Source organism: Pygocentrus nattereri, chromosome 14 (genome assembly GCF_015220715.1).
Source record: "Pygocentrus nattereri isolate fPygNat1 chromosome 14, fPygNat1.pri, whole genome shotgun sequence".
Taxonomy (NCBI): domain Eukaryota; kingdom Metazoa; phylum Chordata; class Actinopteri; order Characiformes; family Serrasalmidae; genus Pygocentrus; species Pygocentrus nattereri.
This window is the reverse complement of record NC_051224.1, coordinates 40,511,025-40,529,661: the sequence shown is the minus strand read 5'-3', so window position 1 is coordinate 40,529,661 and position 18,637 is coordinate 40,511,025. Positions and strand designations below refer to the sequence as shown.

The 18,637-nt window shown below is 40.6% G+C and overlaps 2 protein-coding genes across 4 annotated transcripts in view; both read right to left on the bottom strand.

The window, feature by feature from the left end:
• The window catches only part of ciita (class II, major histocompatibility complex, transactivator), a 39,076-nt gene extending 32,959 nt beyond the window's left edge, over positions 1–6,117 (bottom strand). For 2 of the 3 annotated variants that reach the window (XM_017718315.2, XM_017718314.2), the window contains exon 1: positions 4,927–6,117. In XM_017718315.2, coding sequence (XP_017573804.2) covers positions 4,927–5,212 — 286 coding nt within the window. In that variant the 5' untranslated portion in view covers positions 5,213–6,117. The remainder of the gene's footprint in view (positions 1–4,926) is intronic. The other variant, XM_017718313.2, reaches the window with a different exon arrangement.
• Positions 6,118–6,429: 312 nt separating this feature from the next.
• The window catches only part of nubp1 (nucleotide binding protein 1 (MinD homolog, E. coli)), a 66,063-nt gene continuing 53,855 nt past the window's right edge, over positions 6,430–18,637 (bottom strand). Inside the window, exon 11 of the mRNA XM_017718312.2 lies at positions 6,430–9,361. Within this exon, the coding sequence (XP_017573801.2) occupies positions 9,309–9,361 (53 nt within the window). The 3' untranslated portion in view covers positions 6,430–9,308. The remainder of the gene's footprint in view (positions 9,362–18,637) is intronic.

Below are 18,637 nucleotides of genomic sequence, written 5' to 3'. Positions count from 1 at the left end.
AACGCAAGGCCCGCGGGCCAAGTCAGGCCCACGACGGTCCTGTTCAGCCCACAAAATGACTTTGGTTTTCTATTCTCGTCAGCCCGTTTCACCCTGGGATGTACTACAGTCCCCAGCATGCACTGCATTTTCTGACCCCCAAAAACTCCAGTCTATGCTCCAGTGGTTACACAGAAAGGCAAGACGTCTAGTACGTCACACAAATAGGCGGTTATTTTTATTTGGACATATTTTTGATATTTACGTATTTAATGTCTATTTTAAAGTTTTGGCATATTTAATAATAAAAAAGCTCGTTCTGGTCGTAGCAAAAAGTAAAGATGACATAAAAACTGAAAGCCCACCGACTTGCTGAGGTTTTTAAAAAAAGGCCCTTTTAGTGGTTGAGTTTGACACCCCTGCTTATTCAGCTGTTCTACACCACAGAACCCTCTCAGCAGTCTTTCAGTGCAGAGGAAGAACTCACACTTTTCTCCTTCATCACCAGAACTTCTCACAGTGAGACAGAAACGTCCACTCCTCTGTCTCTCCACAGGAGTCACTGGTGTTACTGACCGTCATCGGTGTTCCTCATAATGAAGGAAACACCAGAGACGTTTTTAATGATCAATGCATTTTACAGAACATCAAACCACACGCTGTCCATCAGGGAATGTCCACTAAAATATGGAATTTAATCCATTTGAGTTTCTATTTTTTCACAGTGACCTCAGAATAAAGTCGGTCACACCAGAGACGTCAGCTAGAAGCTTCATATGAGGTCATGAGCTGAATGAGAAGATCTCTGAGAACTGAGAGACGCAGTGGACTCACCATGAGCTTTTCTCCATAGATCCTCAGAAAACAGGTCAAAGGAGGTCGAGTGACGTCATCGGCGTGACTTTTATTTCAAAATAAGAGACGCAGTAACACCAGTGACACGACTCCTGGGGGACTTTTATTATATATTTTTATAATATTTATGAGGGTTTTATTTCTTTGTCATTTAAGTCATATATTCCACAGTCATGTAGAGATTATTGCAGTTAAAATTGGAGAAAAACCTGATTTTTACCTCAAAATACGGCCTCAGCCTTCACACACGGCTGTGGGGACGAGCTCTTCTGCGGTGCCTGGAATTCTATATGATTGATTTAAACGCCAATATTGCTGAATTGAGACTCAAGAAGGAGGAACTGCTAAAATAACCTATTGTTTGTTTTTCCTCTTAAGAAAGATGTTTTTCCTCTGGGGTGACGGTGCTGCAAAGACACAAAGGCAAAATGATGCTCTGCCAAGGTGAAGCATCTTAGGTGTAGTTCAAGTCTTCCTATGATGTGATCTGACAGAACTGCGCTCGTGCACATGTACAGAAACAATTTAACGCAATATAAAGATTTTGTAGTGCATAAATACACGAATACAATGCGACACGACTCTGTCAGCAATCTCGTATTCATTCTAGATCACAAGTGAAGCTTTTTATGATGTAGACAAAAACTAAGTGCCGTTTTAGACCCGATTATCCCAGCAAGATCATGAAAAACCTGCGCTTCTCTCACACAACAGGCAATACACTCCTACAACAGACGTGTTGACAACCAGCAGATCCTGTCTGCAACCTGACACAGCAGTGTGTTCAGTTACAGACGACACATTCTGGGTTACTATTAACGCAGAACGCGGTAAATCATTAAACGATGGGACACAAAAAGTGTCAAAACAGGCACAAGTGTTTTATTTAATCCATCACTGTTTAGAGACGCAGCACTGTGCTAAATTTCACTCCCACTCAAAGCAACCACTAAGCCTGAGCTGTTCATCTTCCAGCAGAGATTTCTGCTGGAGACCGGAGACGAAAGATCAAGATAAAAGAGGATCCCTAACAACCACCTGGGGGTGTAGCTAGAACTGGGAGAATGGGGTGGCCAGGTGACATCAAAAGTGATGTGTTGAATATTTTCTGTCCATCATTTCCACATGACTGAAATGACATGAACACAAAAGTAAATAAAAGACTGAGCACAAATTCACTTGCCTGTGTGGTTGTTTGGTCGGCAGATTAGCCAATCAGGACACCCTGATTATTAAATGCAGCAACATAAACCTGTGAACATCAGGTTGAGCTCAGCTTTGCCCGTGTTTGTCCAGATGAAGCTGAATGTGGTTTAGTTCCAGTCAGTTTCACAGCACACCTTGTCTGCTGAACTGTATCCTGTTTGTTTTTGTCTGATTATAGTTTGTTTGGTTGTTTGTTGATGGAAAAGCTCACTTTTGATGCAGTGCTGCGGTCACTCTCTTCTTCAGAATCTGACCAAACGGGCTGCCGGTCAGATATTCTCTTTCAGACGTTATCTGATGTGTCCATTGTCTGTTTCTGTACGTGCTAAAGTGGAAACATAATGCCAGCTGTAGCGTAAAGCAAGTCAACATGATAATAACAGCACGGACACAGCGCTTCTCGACCAATCAGGCTGTCCTGGCAGGACTAACTGTTGTATAATGAGCCTTATTAGATACAACCTAACCAGGACTGTAACACTTGCCATGCTATCAGAAAATTCCAGCGATCCAGCTGTGATTACGTAACCAGGAAACCAGTAGAAATAGACACTAAAGGGTGGGTCATTTTTGGCACTGAAGCAGCCTTTAGGATGTTTTCACAAGCAGAAGTGCCACAAATATTCAGCATTCTGGTGAGGAGGCGTACGGCTGGAAACCTGGGGGATGCAACCTCCTCAGGAACCTCCTGATCGGTCTTTATTTCCATTTATAGCTTTTAGCTGACGCTCTTACCCAGAGCGACTTACAGTTTCACCATCTAACACAGGAAGGCGAAGGTGGTGTTAGGAGTCTTGCCCAAGGACTCTTATTGGTATAGCGTGGGGTGGTTACCCAGGCGGGGCACTGAACCCCAGTCTACAGCATAAAAGGCAGAGGGGTTATCCACTACACTAACCAACCACTACAACTACCTTCATCATCAGAGATATCTTTTACTGTTACATGAATTCCTCGAGTATGTTGTCATTTTTATTGATATTATTTTATCTGCAAAACATTTTAATTCAATAAAATATAGTTTCTAATTCAATTCCTAACATGTCAATCATTAAAATAGAAATGGAATATTTGGATTATAACTTTTAAAATGAAGAGCAACACTTTCCTGAGATATGCAATACATTTTAATACCCCTAATGTCTAATTATCATTAGATTATAATTTGTTTTATGCATCTATTCATTGTCTGACTTTCATTTCGTTATTTTAGATCATTTTTCCTGCTGTTAATTTACCCATTTGGTGTAGTGGTGGCGTATGTTGTAGTGATGTGTGTGAACTGTTATAAATAAGTGCATAAAAAATAAAAAGATCAGGCAATTCTGGGACAATTTGTGTGCAAAGAGATCGGAGCCACACCACCACACCGCTAACTACCAGAAAACAACCCCCTTACGGAAAACTAGTCTCCGAAGAAATTCATTTACAAGCAGCGATTCATGTTATTCATACAAATCCTGTTTGTTCATTTAATTTCCAGTAAAAAACAGCCGTTATTTGTTTATCTTGGTCTTGGAAAAAAGCAGAAGACATAGAAACAATCCAAAACCTGAGATCAGTTCAATGTCTCACCACTCAAAGTCAATGTTTCCTTCAAATCACATGACCAGCCCTCAGAGGTCAGTCAGACACAATCTGTTCCCTACACACACAGACGCCTCAACAACTACACAGATTAGTATAGCATAGATAATAATTATTGATATGAATTACTGATTACTGACTGGAACTGAACCACATTCAGCTTCATCTGGGAAACACTGAAAAACTGAGCTCAACCTGATATTCACACAGGTTTACGGCTCTGGAACACAGAATGGGGACTACTTTTTCTGGCGGAAGGATTCGCTGTTATTAAAGCATGTTTGATACGATCTTGAGGATTATTTGCTTTGCTTTGTTCTTTATTTCAGTCGCTGTATTAAAGCAGTAATTATGGTGAATAATGATGATCTACTGAACTCGCCTTCAGCTCGTACCTGCGACCAAATCACAGCCGTGATGTTATTCGCAATAATGCACTCTTCTCATGCTGTTTTGCTCAATTATGCGATTGTTAAAGAAATATTATACGACTGCTCAAGATGTGATGGTATTGAATGGCATGACCAAAATTTCATTTTTCAGCATCAGAAACATTTAAAAGAATTCTCAACATCTCACTCTCAGCTGTCTCCCTCCCTTCATTCCAGCTTCCGTTCTTCTCAGGAGCCTCACTTTCAGCTCCTCAAAGAACCAGCAGACACGCCTCCAAAGCTCAGTCTGAGAAGCTGCTTGATGATCAAACCCATTCAGCGCTGCTGAGGTCTGGACTCTGGGGTGGTCAGTCCATCGTCCAGCTTCTTTGTTTGATGTGTCCGTCTCCTTTTCTCAGCGAGGCTCTTCTTGATCAGCTACACGTCCTTTCAGACCCACAGCGCTGAGTGGTCTTCTCACAGTGGAAGGAGGGACAGAAACACCTGTGGATGTTTTCAGATCTGAAGCAGCTTGATCTTCTCCTCTCTCTCAGAGATCAAAGCTTTCAGTGCTGTTTATCTGATGGGGGCAGTTTTGGGGTCGAGCAGCTCTTCCACGTGGTTGTTAGGAGACCCAATTTCTCTTTTAATCAGTTTTCAAAAGTTAATAACTAGTATTTAGTATCAATTTTCACAGAAAATTTAATCAAGAGGAATAGTCTTAGACTTTTTTCTGATAAAATCAAATAACTGCTCAAAGTGTATTTCAATCAATGTGTTTTCTATTCTTTCTTAAACACGACAAAACACTGAAAATGATTATGAGCCAAAAATTTTGAAGGAAGACATTAGAATATTCCCTTCAGGCGGTGGTTTTCCCAAGTACAGCCCACATCAAGAAAAAAATCAAAGACACGGATTAACCTACCACTGATGTCTGGCTGGGATTCTTCTGTATCCCCAAGCGCAGAGAAGAGGATTTCCTTGCTAACGTCCCATTTCTGCCAAATGGGAAGAGCAAGTCTTCTGGCCAAGTCTTCCACATCTGTCAGGTCACCCAGGTCAGGGTCCACACACTGGAAGAGAGACTGGAAATACTGAGCTGAAAACACCTGGGCTTCCAGAAGCTGGCAGAGGAAAGCAGGCAGGAGGTCAGGGTGAGCATCCTGGAGAACCTTCCGGACCTCAAACAGGACCTCCTGGAAGGGCACCATGACTTGAAGGCACCTCAACTGGTCTTCCAAGATGTCTTCTTCACAGGCCCTTACAGGCCTCCATAACAAGGCACGTAGCACTATCCTCCAAGATACAAGTGGTCAGAACCCTTGCCAGAAAGGTGACCCTACAGAGCGCGAGCGAGTCACTAAGCTGCGATTAAAGATGCATCTCATTTTGCCTCGTCGCAGTGGGAAAGCTGACAGTTTCACATGTACTTTTCCCAAATCAGGCCGATATGCTGTGTTGATGAATCTGAAGGGCATCTCACTTCACTTTTTCTACTAGGAATTCATCCAGAAGAGAAGTGGGCGGTTTGATTCCACCACGGTCGCGTCAACCACTCAGCTCCTGTCCCTGTAGTTGAAAAAGCACAAAAAAGGATCCAAATTCACGTACCAAAGGCGTGATATGGGGAACTGAACTGTAAACATAATTAATAAATGAGCTGTGAAGCTTCTCTGGACCCAAAACAAACCATTAATGGAACACAGCTGACTGTCTGACCACTGAAAGAGAACCTTTACAACAAATCGCATGACAGAACACCCGTCACAGGTCAGCCAGATACAATCTGGTCTCTAATAACAGCTCAGAGGAACTGTCTTATCTGATTAAGCCCGAGAGAAATGAACAGACCTTTCGGTTCCATTCAAAACCATTCAGAGCTTTAGATTTACCTCTTTAGGTCTTCTATCCGGTCTTTATTCTTCGGTGAAGGGTCTGACGTCAAAGCTGCCACTCTTGGGAGCCGAAAGGGAAGCAAGAAGTACTGACTACATTTTGCTCATCTCTCACGGCATCTTCACTTGTATTTGAGAGCTTTATATTTACACACTGTCAGAAATGAAGGTTCTGTTCAGGAACCTTTTCTGTTCATCAAGGTACAAACAGTGTAAATGTTCCCTCAGAGGTTCTACAGTGGTTCTAAGGTCTGATTGTGGAGCTTAAATCAGGTTCTCCAGGTGAAAAGTTGGTATTTGTTCCTTTTAATAACCGAATGTTTTAAAACAGAGCAGTAGAGTAAAAGCCTGGAGGCGAGGCGAGGCGAGGCAGGGTGTGTGGAGTCAGTCCAGCTTAGAACAGATCATTTCAGTGGATTATGGTTCAGTTATGATCCCTGACTAAAGGGAGTGAGATGGAGCCTTGAGGGTCCGACCCCAGTGAGAGTGGCTCAGTGACAGTTTAGTACTTTAGTGCACAGTCAAACACACAATTATACTCAAACATCATTTATTGTGGGAATTCATATATTCAATATAATGCTTACTTAACTGTAGAGCAGCGGTCAACAAACCTGGTCCTGGAGATCGACCTGCCTGCTGGGTCTACTTCCAACCACAATCTGCCACACCTGCTCCAGCTAATCAACTTCTTCAGAAACAAGAAGCTGAATAGCTGGACATGCTGATCCAGCACATCAAGAGGTCAGAAGGTGTTAATGTGCTGGATCGGCAGCTTTAGAGTTGGGTGAAGGGGAGGCAGCAGGGACGGGATGGAGGTTCTTCCAGAAAGCAGGTCTCCAGAAGGAGGGCTGGTGACCGCTGGCATAGAACCTTCTGAAAGACCTCCTCTAGATCAGTGCTGGTCCACAGTTTAGCGCTTTCTCTGCTCTAGCTTAATCACTTCTACTCAGTGAGCGGGAGTTAATGAGCCGATTTGTTGTGTTGAGAGCAGAAAAGCACTACAATAAGCCGATTTTACCGGATTTCTGTGAAGAAACATCTGGACTAAACATAAGTTTGGTGTTTGAGCCTTGAATGAAATGGGAATTCCAGTGATTTTACAAAATTTTGCCGAAATAAATGGATAAGATGCAAGTTGTTCAAAGCGGTTTGATGCAAAATGTCTATAAAGCTCCTTCATAAAAAGCTATTATATGAAATGGTTATGAATACGCTGTCATGGTGGAGGGAAACACGTAGGACGCGCTGGTGAAACTCATTATTCCAGATTTTCCACTGTTTCCCATCATCAACATTCCATATAAGCTCAGAAGACTCGTGTAGGTTCTCTGGTGGTTCTGGATGGTAAATAAAGTGTCTATATCTGTGTTGTAGTCATGGCGACGCCTGGTTCCCATCACCACCACTGTAAAGACGTCTGAACCGATTTCACACCAAACCCTCTGAATCTCTCTGTTTGCAGTAATTAACCACAGAATTATGCTGTAATTTTGAAGAGATCAGTGGAATTCCCCCTTAATTCATAGCTGGATACTCATAACTGGACAAGACTGAGTCAAACACAGCAGAAAGGAATGACAGCTCTATTTTTAAACACATTAAAGAGACAATTTGAGCTAAAAAGCTGGCTCACTCTATTTCTACATATCCAGCATCACAGTCACCAAGTGCTCGTCTCAGAGCTGAGCAGACAGATTAAGTCAGAAAACAACGTAAGGTTAACATGATGAGTGGAAGTCTTTGGGACAAACTGTGAGCCAAAAGAAGACCAGTAGCTGGACGAGTGGATGGTCATCAGTCTGACCCATTTCTACTTTTACGATTACATACTGCCACGGTCATCAGAAAACCTCTAAATTAGCAGAACCTTAACTTTAAAGGGCCCATATCACAGAAAACCACCTCATTTTTTTAAAAGTATAAGTTGAATGTGGTACATAAGCACTGTTAAAGTGACTAATCAAAAATCTTTCGCTCCACAGTCCATACAGTCCATACAGTCCATACAGTCCATACAATCCATACAGTCCATACAGTCCATACAATCCATACAGTCCATACAGTCCATACATGGAAACTAAACAGCAAAAACAGCTCATTTTGAGTTCAATGTTTTTGTGATGTCACAAAAACCAATACATTTAAATATAGCCTGCTATTCAGCCTATAGCAGTTTAGTCCCGCCCAGAAAGAAACGGTTTTGGCCTGCTTTCTTGAATTAGGCGCAACGCAGGGCAGCCAATTGGAGAAGAATACATTTGCATATCAGTCTTAAAGCTGCAGCAACAAGAACAGTCTGTGGGTTAAAGAGAGGCTGGAAAACTGCATGGAAAATGAATTATGAATTATAAAAATAAGATATGTATGACAGGGGCCCGTAATGCATACGAATGTAAATGTATTTTATTACAACTCATTTTGGAGCATTTCTATTGGTCCATTTGTCATGAGATGTATACAATGGAAAAGGCAGCTCATGTTTTCTGCTGGAATTTATGACAGATGATTGACAGCTGGGTGTCAATTTAGCATGTAAAAAATAAGGTGGACTTCCAAACACCGAGCACAAAGGGACAATTTAGGATCTAACTGACATGAGGTTTGTGGCTGATATTGATTTTAAAGGACTAAAAACAGTCATAAGCAATTTTAAATATTTTATCTTTATGATTATACAATCTCTTTCAAAGGGGAATTCCACCAATTCTTTAAAAATTCTGCTTAATTTAGTAGTTATGATGTAAACAAAGTCATTCAGAGCGGCTTGGTGTGAAACGTTCTGTTCTGAGTCAGAGCTGCTCACAGTGGTGGTGATGGGAACCAGACGTCCCTCTAAAAGCTCCTCACAGAAAGTTCCTACATGAAATGGTTATGAATATGCTGCTGGATGTGGTTAACACAGTGGAGGTGTATACGCCGGGTGTTTTGAGTCAAAATAGCCCCCAAAAATCCTTTATTTTCCCAGACCTTCCATCATCAACATTCCATATAAGCTCAGAAGACTCGTGTAGGTTCTCTGGTGGTTCTGGATGGTAAATAAAGTGTCTATATCTGTGTTGTAGTCATGGTGACGCCTGGTTCCCATCACCACCACTGTAAAGACGTCTGAACCACTTCACACCAAACCCCCTGAATCACTGAATCAATGTGGCATTCCCCTTTAAAACTGCTAAGCCTGGAGTTTTTTCAGGATAGATCTTTTATAGAATTGGATGAGATTAATTTTTTCCCAGGTTTACAGAATGAAATATGCTTTTTTCAGCCATGCAGAGAACTCAACCTCTGACTGACAGAAGTGACCTGACAGCGTTTCCATGGTTACACCAGTGAAAGTGGACCGCTGACGAAGTTCTCTCCTCAAATGTCCACTCAGTCCATTCATGATGCTCCACTTGATGGACCCACAGATCTAGTCTGTATGCGCAGCTGATGTCAAATTGGAGGAACAGTAGTTCTTTATGCCTGTGTAAAAAGAGAAAAAGCAACCAAAATAAGGCCAATGAGTCTCCCATTAATCACAGTCACACGCAATAGTCTGAATAGTCAAACGACCTGTTATGGTGATTTGCTAAGTGAAAATAAGACATCCTCTACAGAGAACACACTGAAATATGACATTTTTCTGCTATATTTGGTGCATAATTTGCCATATTTTTTGCACAGGCCAGATTTTAAGTTTTATTTTCCCCCCAGAGTTCAATAAATTCATCAAACAAGCGGCAATGAGGCGTTAAAACAAAGACGTGTTAACTTATTTTCACCAGACTTCCGAATATTACCACATGCAAACACAGCAGGAGTAGATACAGATTTCTGTGTGAATGCTAAACATAGGAAGGAGTTCAATTCTAATGAAGACCTACACACTTCCTTAACGCACTACTTCTGTTTTTCGTCAACAAAATGTTTCGGTTGACGACATCGAGCCGTTCTCGTGCTATATAAAACATCACTTCTCCTATTTCTTCCTCCTCCGCTCCTTCTCGATTTCTGTGCAGCAGGCGTGAGCTTGACGATTCAAACCCAGAAAATCAGTTATAAGGATGCTTTCTGAACTCATATACATACACTAGGAGTAGCCAATATGGCCAAAGGTTTGTGCACACCCCTCACAACTTTTAAGTTCAGGTGTTTCAGCCACATCCTGTAATAACAGGTGTATAAAATCAAGCACAGCCTTGCAGAATCCACAGATAAACACCGTCATAAGACGCCACCTCTGCCTCAGTTTGTAAAATTTCTGCCCTGCTAGATCCGCCCTAGACAACTGTAAGTGCTATTATTGTGAACCTGCGTAGTGTGTTAAATTGCTGATTGTCTGTTGAGTTCCAAACTGCCTCTGGAAGCAACATCAGCAAAGAACTGTGCATCAGGAGCTTCATGAAATGAGTTTGTAGCTGCACACAAGCCTAAGATCACTATGCGCAATACCAAGCGTCAGTTCGAGGGGTGTAAAGGGCCACCACTGGACTCTGGATCAGTGGAACCGTGTTCTCTGGAGTGATGAATCAGCTTCTCTATCTGTCAACCTGATGGTGAATCTGGGTTTGGTGGATGTCAGGAGAATGTCACCTACTGGAATGCACAACAGTAAAGTTTGGTGTAGGAGGGATGATGGGCTGGGCTGTATTTCAGGGTTTGAGCTCTCATTTCCAGTGAAGGGTGATGTTGATGCTACAGCATTTTACACAGTTGAGCTTCCAGCTTTGCGTCAGCAGTTCGGGGAAGAGCTTTTCCTGTTCCAGCATGACTGAGTCCCTGAGCACAAAACAGCTCCATAAAGACATGGAGTGACCAGTTTGGTGTGGAGGAACTCCAGTGGCCTTACGAAGCCCTGACCTCAACACCACTGAACACCTTCAGATGAACTAGAACAGAGATTATAAGCCAGACCCTCTCGTCCAACATCAGTGTCTGACCTCACAAATGCTCTTTGGACTGAATGGACAAAAATTCCCACAGACTCTCTCCAACATCTTGGTGAGCTTCACAGAAAAAAACTAAAAAATAACCACAAGACATTACAAGAGAAAACAGCCTGTGTTTTGCTTGCTTGCATTATCAATTGTACTCCAGACACAAAGCACAAAGTAGAGGAATTTGGAGATCATTTTGTGGTATTTTCTCCAAATATCTGTACTTCAGTATATCATTTTCATACTTTACTAATTTCTGCATGAACGTGTCGTTACTGGCTACATTGAAGTGGAAGAAAACCTGATTTTCGAAAGTAGCGTGATGCTTTTTCAAACCAAAGCAAACCAATCAGTGCACATGCTTCAATAAACTTTGTCTCTAGTTATTGATTGTCCAACTTTATCAAGGCTTTGTCACCCCTAAGTGTTCAGAGTTCACACAGTGCCACAGAGCGTGGACACGTCTAAATCACAGCTGATACTGAAAAAGTTTGGAGGAGATATTTAAATGTTTCCCGTTTCCTAAACCTTAACAGCTGGACAGGTAGAACAGTGATATCCTCTTGATACTGAAGTCCATTTAAAAGCAAATACTGTAACATCTTGTAACTGGAACTGGTCCACAGGTGATATCAGCCTTGGTATTCGACCCGGTGATGTGATGTTTGTGCTAATGCAGTCGCACCACGACTGTCCTTCAAAAAGACCTGTGTGGTTTCCACCTAACCTTCGAAACATGTTTAAAGATCAAGGCTGATATGATCCCAAACTCTTAATAGGTGATGTATTGTTTGGCCTTGTTCTGTTCCTCTTCTAAACTTATGATCAAAAACCTCACAGTGAAATGCCAGCTAAAATGCTGAACCAGTCTCTTGGGGGGTTGGCAAAAGAGTAACAAGAAGCAATACACATCAAATTACAGAAATTGTGGTTTTGGATTTTGTTTGTAATGCAGAACCTGCAGAAACTCCACACCTGCCACATCCTAGCAACCTAATAAAACATTAAAAAAATCTATTTCCAGATAAACAATGATGAGCCATCAGTTCAGCTAAAAGTTGGCATCCACTACAAATTAACCAGGCACTGTGTTCAGCAACCATTCGCATACATTGATCACAAACAGTGCCGTGTCTGTACTTTGCTTTGTTTGCATGACTATAAATTGTTTATGATCTATCTTTATAGGTCTGTGTGATTACTCTTGTAAGATAGGAATTCAAAGGGCAGATCCAGGGGGTGGGGCCAAAGGGACACTGGCACCAGCAGAAATCTTGGTTTGTCCATCTGAATTTTCATAACCAAACCTTAAGGCAAATTATTCAGCAACTGCACGAAATAAACGCTAATTTTTATTTTATTTATTTATTATTATTTATAGATTAGAACGTGTGTTTTATGATCTATACATCACTACATGCTTACGATTCACTGCTGAGAGCCAAAAATCTCCGCCGCTCTTTGTGTTGTTCTCTAAAAGTGATGTTTCCAGAGCAGATCACTGAAGAGACGCCGTCTGTTTATAGTTTAGAGCCCAGATTTGGGGAAAAACGGCTCGACTTTCAGTAGAAAAACAAACTGAGTTCAGCTTCTTTTATTATAAGGGTTTAAAATGACGTCACCGTCTATTAGACTGGAGAGAAGAGCTACAGCCTCACACGACGCCCAGCTTCTGAATGGAGCTGATGGAGTATGAACGTTATGAAGAACATGACCGAGTGCGGTTTGGACCCACCGGTGGTCCCGAGGAGTTCACGAGACTACGTACATCATTAACTGCACTATAGTCTTTCAGTAGAATTCACCGTTTAGAATAATGAAGTGCCACTTGCGTGAATTACGTAGATTTAAAGAAGAATTTTAGAGAAGAAAAGCAGCAGATCACGGCCACTTATAAACAAGTTAACACATCTTCTTCAGAGAGCACATTCAATGCACAGCTACTGTTTATTTTCTGAATTTAGAAAATTAGGAAGAAAATTAAAACAAAATGTGGCCTGTACAAAAGTTATTTTACAGTTTATGTTTTCAAATATGATAAACTCAGCAAATGAATCAAAATTGTTCTGTAAAATTTGCAGATAAATGCCATATTTAAGCTCCTTGTTCTATAGAGATATAATTTCACTTTGAAATTCAACAAATGTCTTATTTAAGTCTTAAGTGTAGTGAAAGAAATTTGTTGTTCTATTTTTCGCTTAGAAAACTTTTACAAATGATTGTAAAAACAACAGTAAATCATCTTACAAGAGAATAACAGTGTGCGTTCTGCTTGCTGTCTTGCATTATTGATTACACTTCAGACAATTTAAAAAAAACAGCAAGTAGAGAAATTTGGATGATTCTGTTGAATCTTTTTTCAAGTATGTGTATTTCATAAAATTATGAATTACTTTGTGTGAATGTGTTGTTACTTGTTACACTGAAGTGGAAGGAAACTTGATTTTCTAAACTAATAACATGATGCACTTTCAAATCAATCAGTGTGCTCTTTTTTAGGAAACCCCGCCCCTAGATTACTGACCTCTAACGTTATGCGTTAAGAGTTAGGCGCTTAGTGCCTAAGCATGTATTTTAACTAAGGCCGGTCAAAATTTTGGACACAACTGCATATACAGGCAGCATTTTATGTTAGAAATGTTTGTAAGTTGTGATGTTTCTGGACTCCTGCTAGGGATGTGCAACATTAACTGACATTTAGAGCCATGACTGACATGATTAAGGAAATTTGTGGAAATTAAGGAAATAGTTTTCAAACTGCGCAAAAAAGCTTAATATGTACAAACTATCGTTGCTCATTACAGTCCAGATTTTAAAGACCTGCTACTAGAATCACTGAATGTTTCCGGCGTAGAATTCATCTCTGATATGTCTGAAGAATATTGGGCGAGTCTCTTAGATTCATGGACTTTCCAATAGAAATGCCCCTCTGCTATTTTCCTGTTGGACTAGCTTGATCTTGGGTTTAAGTTATCTAAACTGAGAAATCTTGCTTTGTGAAATACCCTCCAGGACAGCTGTCGAGCCCCAAGCCCAAAGTAAACAGTGCTGAACTGTTATGCTGCTAATACTGGAATAAACAGCCAGAAGATCCTAAATCAGCTCCAAACCCAGTGGTTTTTAAACCCAGGTTAAAAACGTTCCTCTTTTCATGGGTCAATGATGGAGCATTTACACTCTGCTCTAACTGCACTTTACCTTTAATAAGCCTTTTGTCTTTAATTTCTCTGTTGTTTATTTTGCTTGCACCTTTTACTTCCTTTTAATACTTTCTTTTCCTTTTTACTGATTTTCACTCAAGCACTTTGTCTTTATTTTAAAGTTCCTTTTGCCGGTGATAATATAAAGCACACTGGACTATGTATGAATTGTTTTGTATAGATAAACTTGCCTTGTTTTGATTTCAGTGAAGTGATATAAACACTATGGGAGTGAAGCTAAGGTGTACAAAATACATTGCAAATGGCAATTAGCGGGGTCCAAGCACTACACACCACATCTACGTTTTCAGTGAATGGCATTCTAAGGGAATAAATGTGACAACTGACCAATTTCAGGACAACACTGCAATGTCATTTCAGCAGCTGTACAACAATTTTATATTTGAAACCAAAACTGCTACATATTTCTGCAAATTCTTCACTACAATCCGCAAAACTGAAGTCATGATGGATGGTGGATTTTTCCCATTAACACAAAAAATTTTCTACCAAAATTTTAGTTATTTATACTTTCCAAGTTTTACAATTCCAAACCTTGGTTTGGGTGACGTATACATAGACGAATGGCAGGAGGCCACAGAGTCCGTGAGAAGTCGACTAAAGAAAACACAATACAAGATATTATACAGACTACATATAACATCAGTGACACTGAATAAGATTAATCATAATAGTCCACTTCTCTGTGTGGACTGCCACACAAGCTTGGGGATCTATTTTCATTATTTCTAAGAATATGAATATTTATATATATCAGACATGATCTTATTAGGTCAGTACTCTTTAGAATGGAAACCCCCTCCAAGAACAGATGGTATGGAGTGACTGTGGGATCCTAATAAGGAGAAGTGCAATATATGCAATTAGCAGTTCCCAGTTTTAGCGAACTGTAAAAAATGTGGAATTTTGTTTCTTGCATATATCTTGCAATTTCAAAAACCAATAAAATTACATTTAAAAAACTACATTTACAATAACTGCTACTTGACCATAGTATGGTAAGCAATGAACATGTAAGTCAAACTATCTGGAAAGCAGTACAAGTTTTGACGTGATTTGTATTTGCATAGTTATTGAACTATAGAAAACAAGACAGTGATACATTAATGAATGTAATCTGTCGTGTATCAGGGTTCAAGTAAAAAATCGCCACTGACTTCATGTGGTGTGAATGTGCTTTTGCTGTGGATTCACTGAGGAAAATCTCTGAACACTATGTTGTCATGGCAATAACTACTGATTGCTTGAGTTGCTCGGAAATTAGAGCGGAAATGGCGTCATACCAAACTAGAAGTGTTCCACACTGCCTGGAAGGACGGCCTTATAGAGGACAGAAATGTTCTCACTGAAGCTCGCTCAGCATATCTGGCCTCGCTGATCGAGAATAATAAGTATAATCCTAGAGTTCTGTTTAATGTGATTTCCCAAATCACACAAAATCAGGCAGGTAATGAACCAGAAATCCCAGCAACTCTCACCAGTGAAGTTTTTATGGACTTCTTTAATAATAAAATTGTTAAAATTGATAATATTAGACAACAAATTCAACCCACAGTATCAAATTCAAATCCAGCTTTGCTGCCATCTGACTTGGCTGTTATAGAACAAAACACAGCTGTAGAAAAGAGTCTGGAAACCTTTCACCCCCTCCCACAGCTAGAGCTAGAGAAGATTATCTCTTCTGCAAACTGCACAACCTGCACACTCGATGCAATTCCATCAAAATTACTCAAAGAAGTACTGCCAGTTATTATAAACCGTATTTTAACTATAGTAAACTTCTCCCTTAGTCTGGGCCATGTACCCAAAGCTTTAAACTAGCAGTTATCAAACCTCTGATCAAGAAACCAAATCTTGATGTCACCGTTTTGTCCAATTACAGGCCTGTTTCTAACTTACCGTTTATATCTAAGATCTCAGAAGAAGCTGTGGCCCAACAACTTAGTTCATATCTACACAAGAACCATATATATGAAAAACTCCAGTCTGGATTCAGGCCACACCACAGCACTGAGACGCTCTAGATAAGATAACTAATGATCTTCTTCTTGCCTCTGATCAAGGCTACATATCTCTCTTAGTGCTACTTGACCTCAGCGCGGCTTTTGATACAATAGACCACAATATTCTCCTAGAAAGGTTAGAAAACATGGTTGGAGTCACAGGGACGGCCCTATCATGGTTCAGATCTTACCTATCAGAACGTTATCAGTTCGTTAGGGTAAACAATTTATCTTCCACTTATTCAAAAGTGAGATATGGAGTTCCGCAGGGGTCTATATTAGGACCATTACTATTTACACTATACGTTACCGTTAGGCACAGTTATAAGTAATCATGGCGTAAACTTTCATTGTTATGCAGACGATACTCAACTGTACATATCAGCCAAGCCTGATGACCAACACAGGTTAAAGAAAATGGAGGACTGTGTAAAAGACGTGAAAGGCTGGATGTCACGCAACTTCCTCCTATTAAACAGTAACAAAACAGAGCTTCTCCTTCTGGGTCCAAAATTAGCAAGAAGTAAATCACCAGATTTAATCTTAAATCTCGCCGACTTTCCAGCCACACCTGGATCAGCAGCTAAAAATCTCGGCGTTATAATAGATTCAGATTTATCATTCGATCAACACACAGGCGGCATCACTAGGACAGCTTTTCTACATCTTCACAACATCGCCAAGATCAGAAATGCCCTGTCCCTGCGTGATGCAGAAACACTAGTACATGCCTTTATTACTTCCAGGCTAGACCACTGTAACGCACTACTGTCAGGATGTACGAGCAGGAGTTTAAACAAACTCCAACTAGTCCAAAACGCCGCAGCCAGGGTCCTCACTAAAACTAGAATATCTGATCATATCAGTCCAGCGCTATCATCACTTCATTGGCTACCTATTAAATTCCGTATTGATTATAAAATCCTTTTACTGACGTATAAAGCCCTACATGGTCTTGCTCCTGAGTACCTGCAAGACCTTATTTCTCATTATGAGCCATCACGACCACTCAGATCCCAGAGCGCTGGCTTATTAATAGTTCCCAGAATTCCTAAGGCTGCAGCTGGGGGAAGAGCTTTTTCTTATAAAGCCCCCAAACTCTGGAATGACCTTCCAGAAACTGTTCGGGACTCAGACACAGTCTCAATCTTTAAGACTAGGCTGAAAACTCACTTGTTCAGTTCAGCTTTTGGTAGCTAATGTTCCCCCTAGATAAAGGCAGCAGATCCAGGGGTCCATGGACACAGGGAATTATAGTAAACTGAGACGCTGGTGCTGTCGTCCAGCTGCTCGCACGCGGTCACTCAGGTTTGTGGACGGTGAAGCGGAGGGACGCCAGACTGTCTCAGAGTGCTGCCGTGTCTGTGTGTCCTTCTGGTTCTCTCCTGTTAGTTAAGCTGTCATAGTCAGATCTGCCGGAGTCGTTAGCCACACTCTGGAAATGTTTACATTTCCTGTTCATGTACAAACGGATAGAACAAAACTAATCCCATTTACCTGCTTTTTTTTTTTCCGAGTATACAACTGCCCACATGTCCGACTGGACACTGAAGGACGACTGACTGCCGAGCCACCCTGCTACCCACTTCAGACCAGCTGCCCACGCCTCAGCTACCACCAACCTCCTTGGATGAGCTGCCCACCCTACCCTGATGTTCTCATAGACTCCTAGATATTCCTAATATCAATATTACTGCTATTAATATTAGTAATATAATCACTTGTAGGTAGTTTGACCAGAGGAGGATGGGTCCCCCCTGGTGAGCCTGGTTCCTCCCAAGGTTTCTTCCTCAGTTCTGAGGGAGTTTTTCCTTGCCACTGTTGCCCCTGGCTTGCCCACTGGGGGGTTTCTGTACATTCTGTACATTCTTTCAGTCCTGTGGAAACTTTGTCTTTTCTGAAATCCTGTAAAGCTGCTTTGTGACAACATCCGTTGTAAAAAGCGCTATACAAATAAATTTGATTTGATTTGATTTGTGGCAGCTCAAGAGGTCAGACATGCAGGCTGAACATTTCCATTTGTCATTAAAATGCTCAATGAATGCCAGTAGTAATGCTATAAAACAGCAAACAAGCAGTTTTTAATATGGCTTATAATGCACTGCTAGTGTAAATGTCACAGGGAATGCTTTTATGTCTTTTTGACTACATGTAAGATTATTTAACACCTAAATTAGTGCAAAAAATGATTATTTTAATTGAATTAAGCCTATTATCATATGAAACCCACATCTATAGGTTCACTGAGAAAAGCACGCTTTGAGTGTGATTAAGTTGGCTTGACGAAGTCAGCTTACAGTTCTTCGATTTACTGTTTTCAAAACTTTGCAGGACTGCAGAACCTGTATCTTAACAACCACCTGGGATTTCACAACAACTTAAAGCTTGAACTCTGAAATTTTAATTATTGTAAATTATTATCATACATTACTATTATTATTATTATTATTATAAATAACTTAATTTATTTAAGGAGTTAAACAATCAAAAAAAGCAACTGCTAAATTAAAACTTTTAGCAGCTAAAACTGCAACCAGTCCTCCTTAAATTAGATTTCAAAATATTCACAGTGACAAACAGCCAGTTACTGTGAAAATC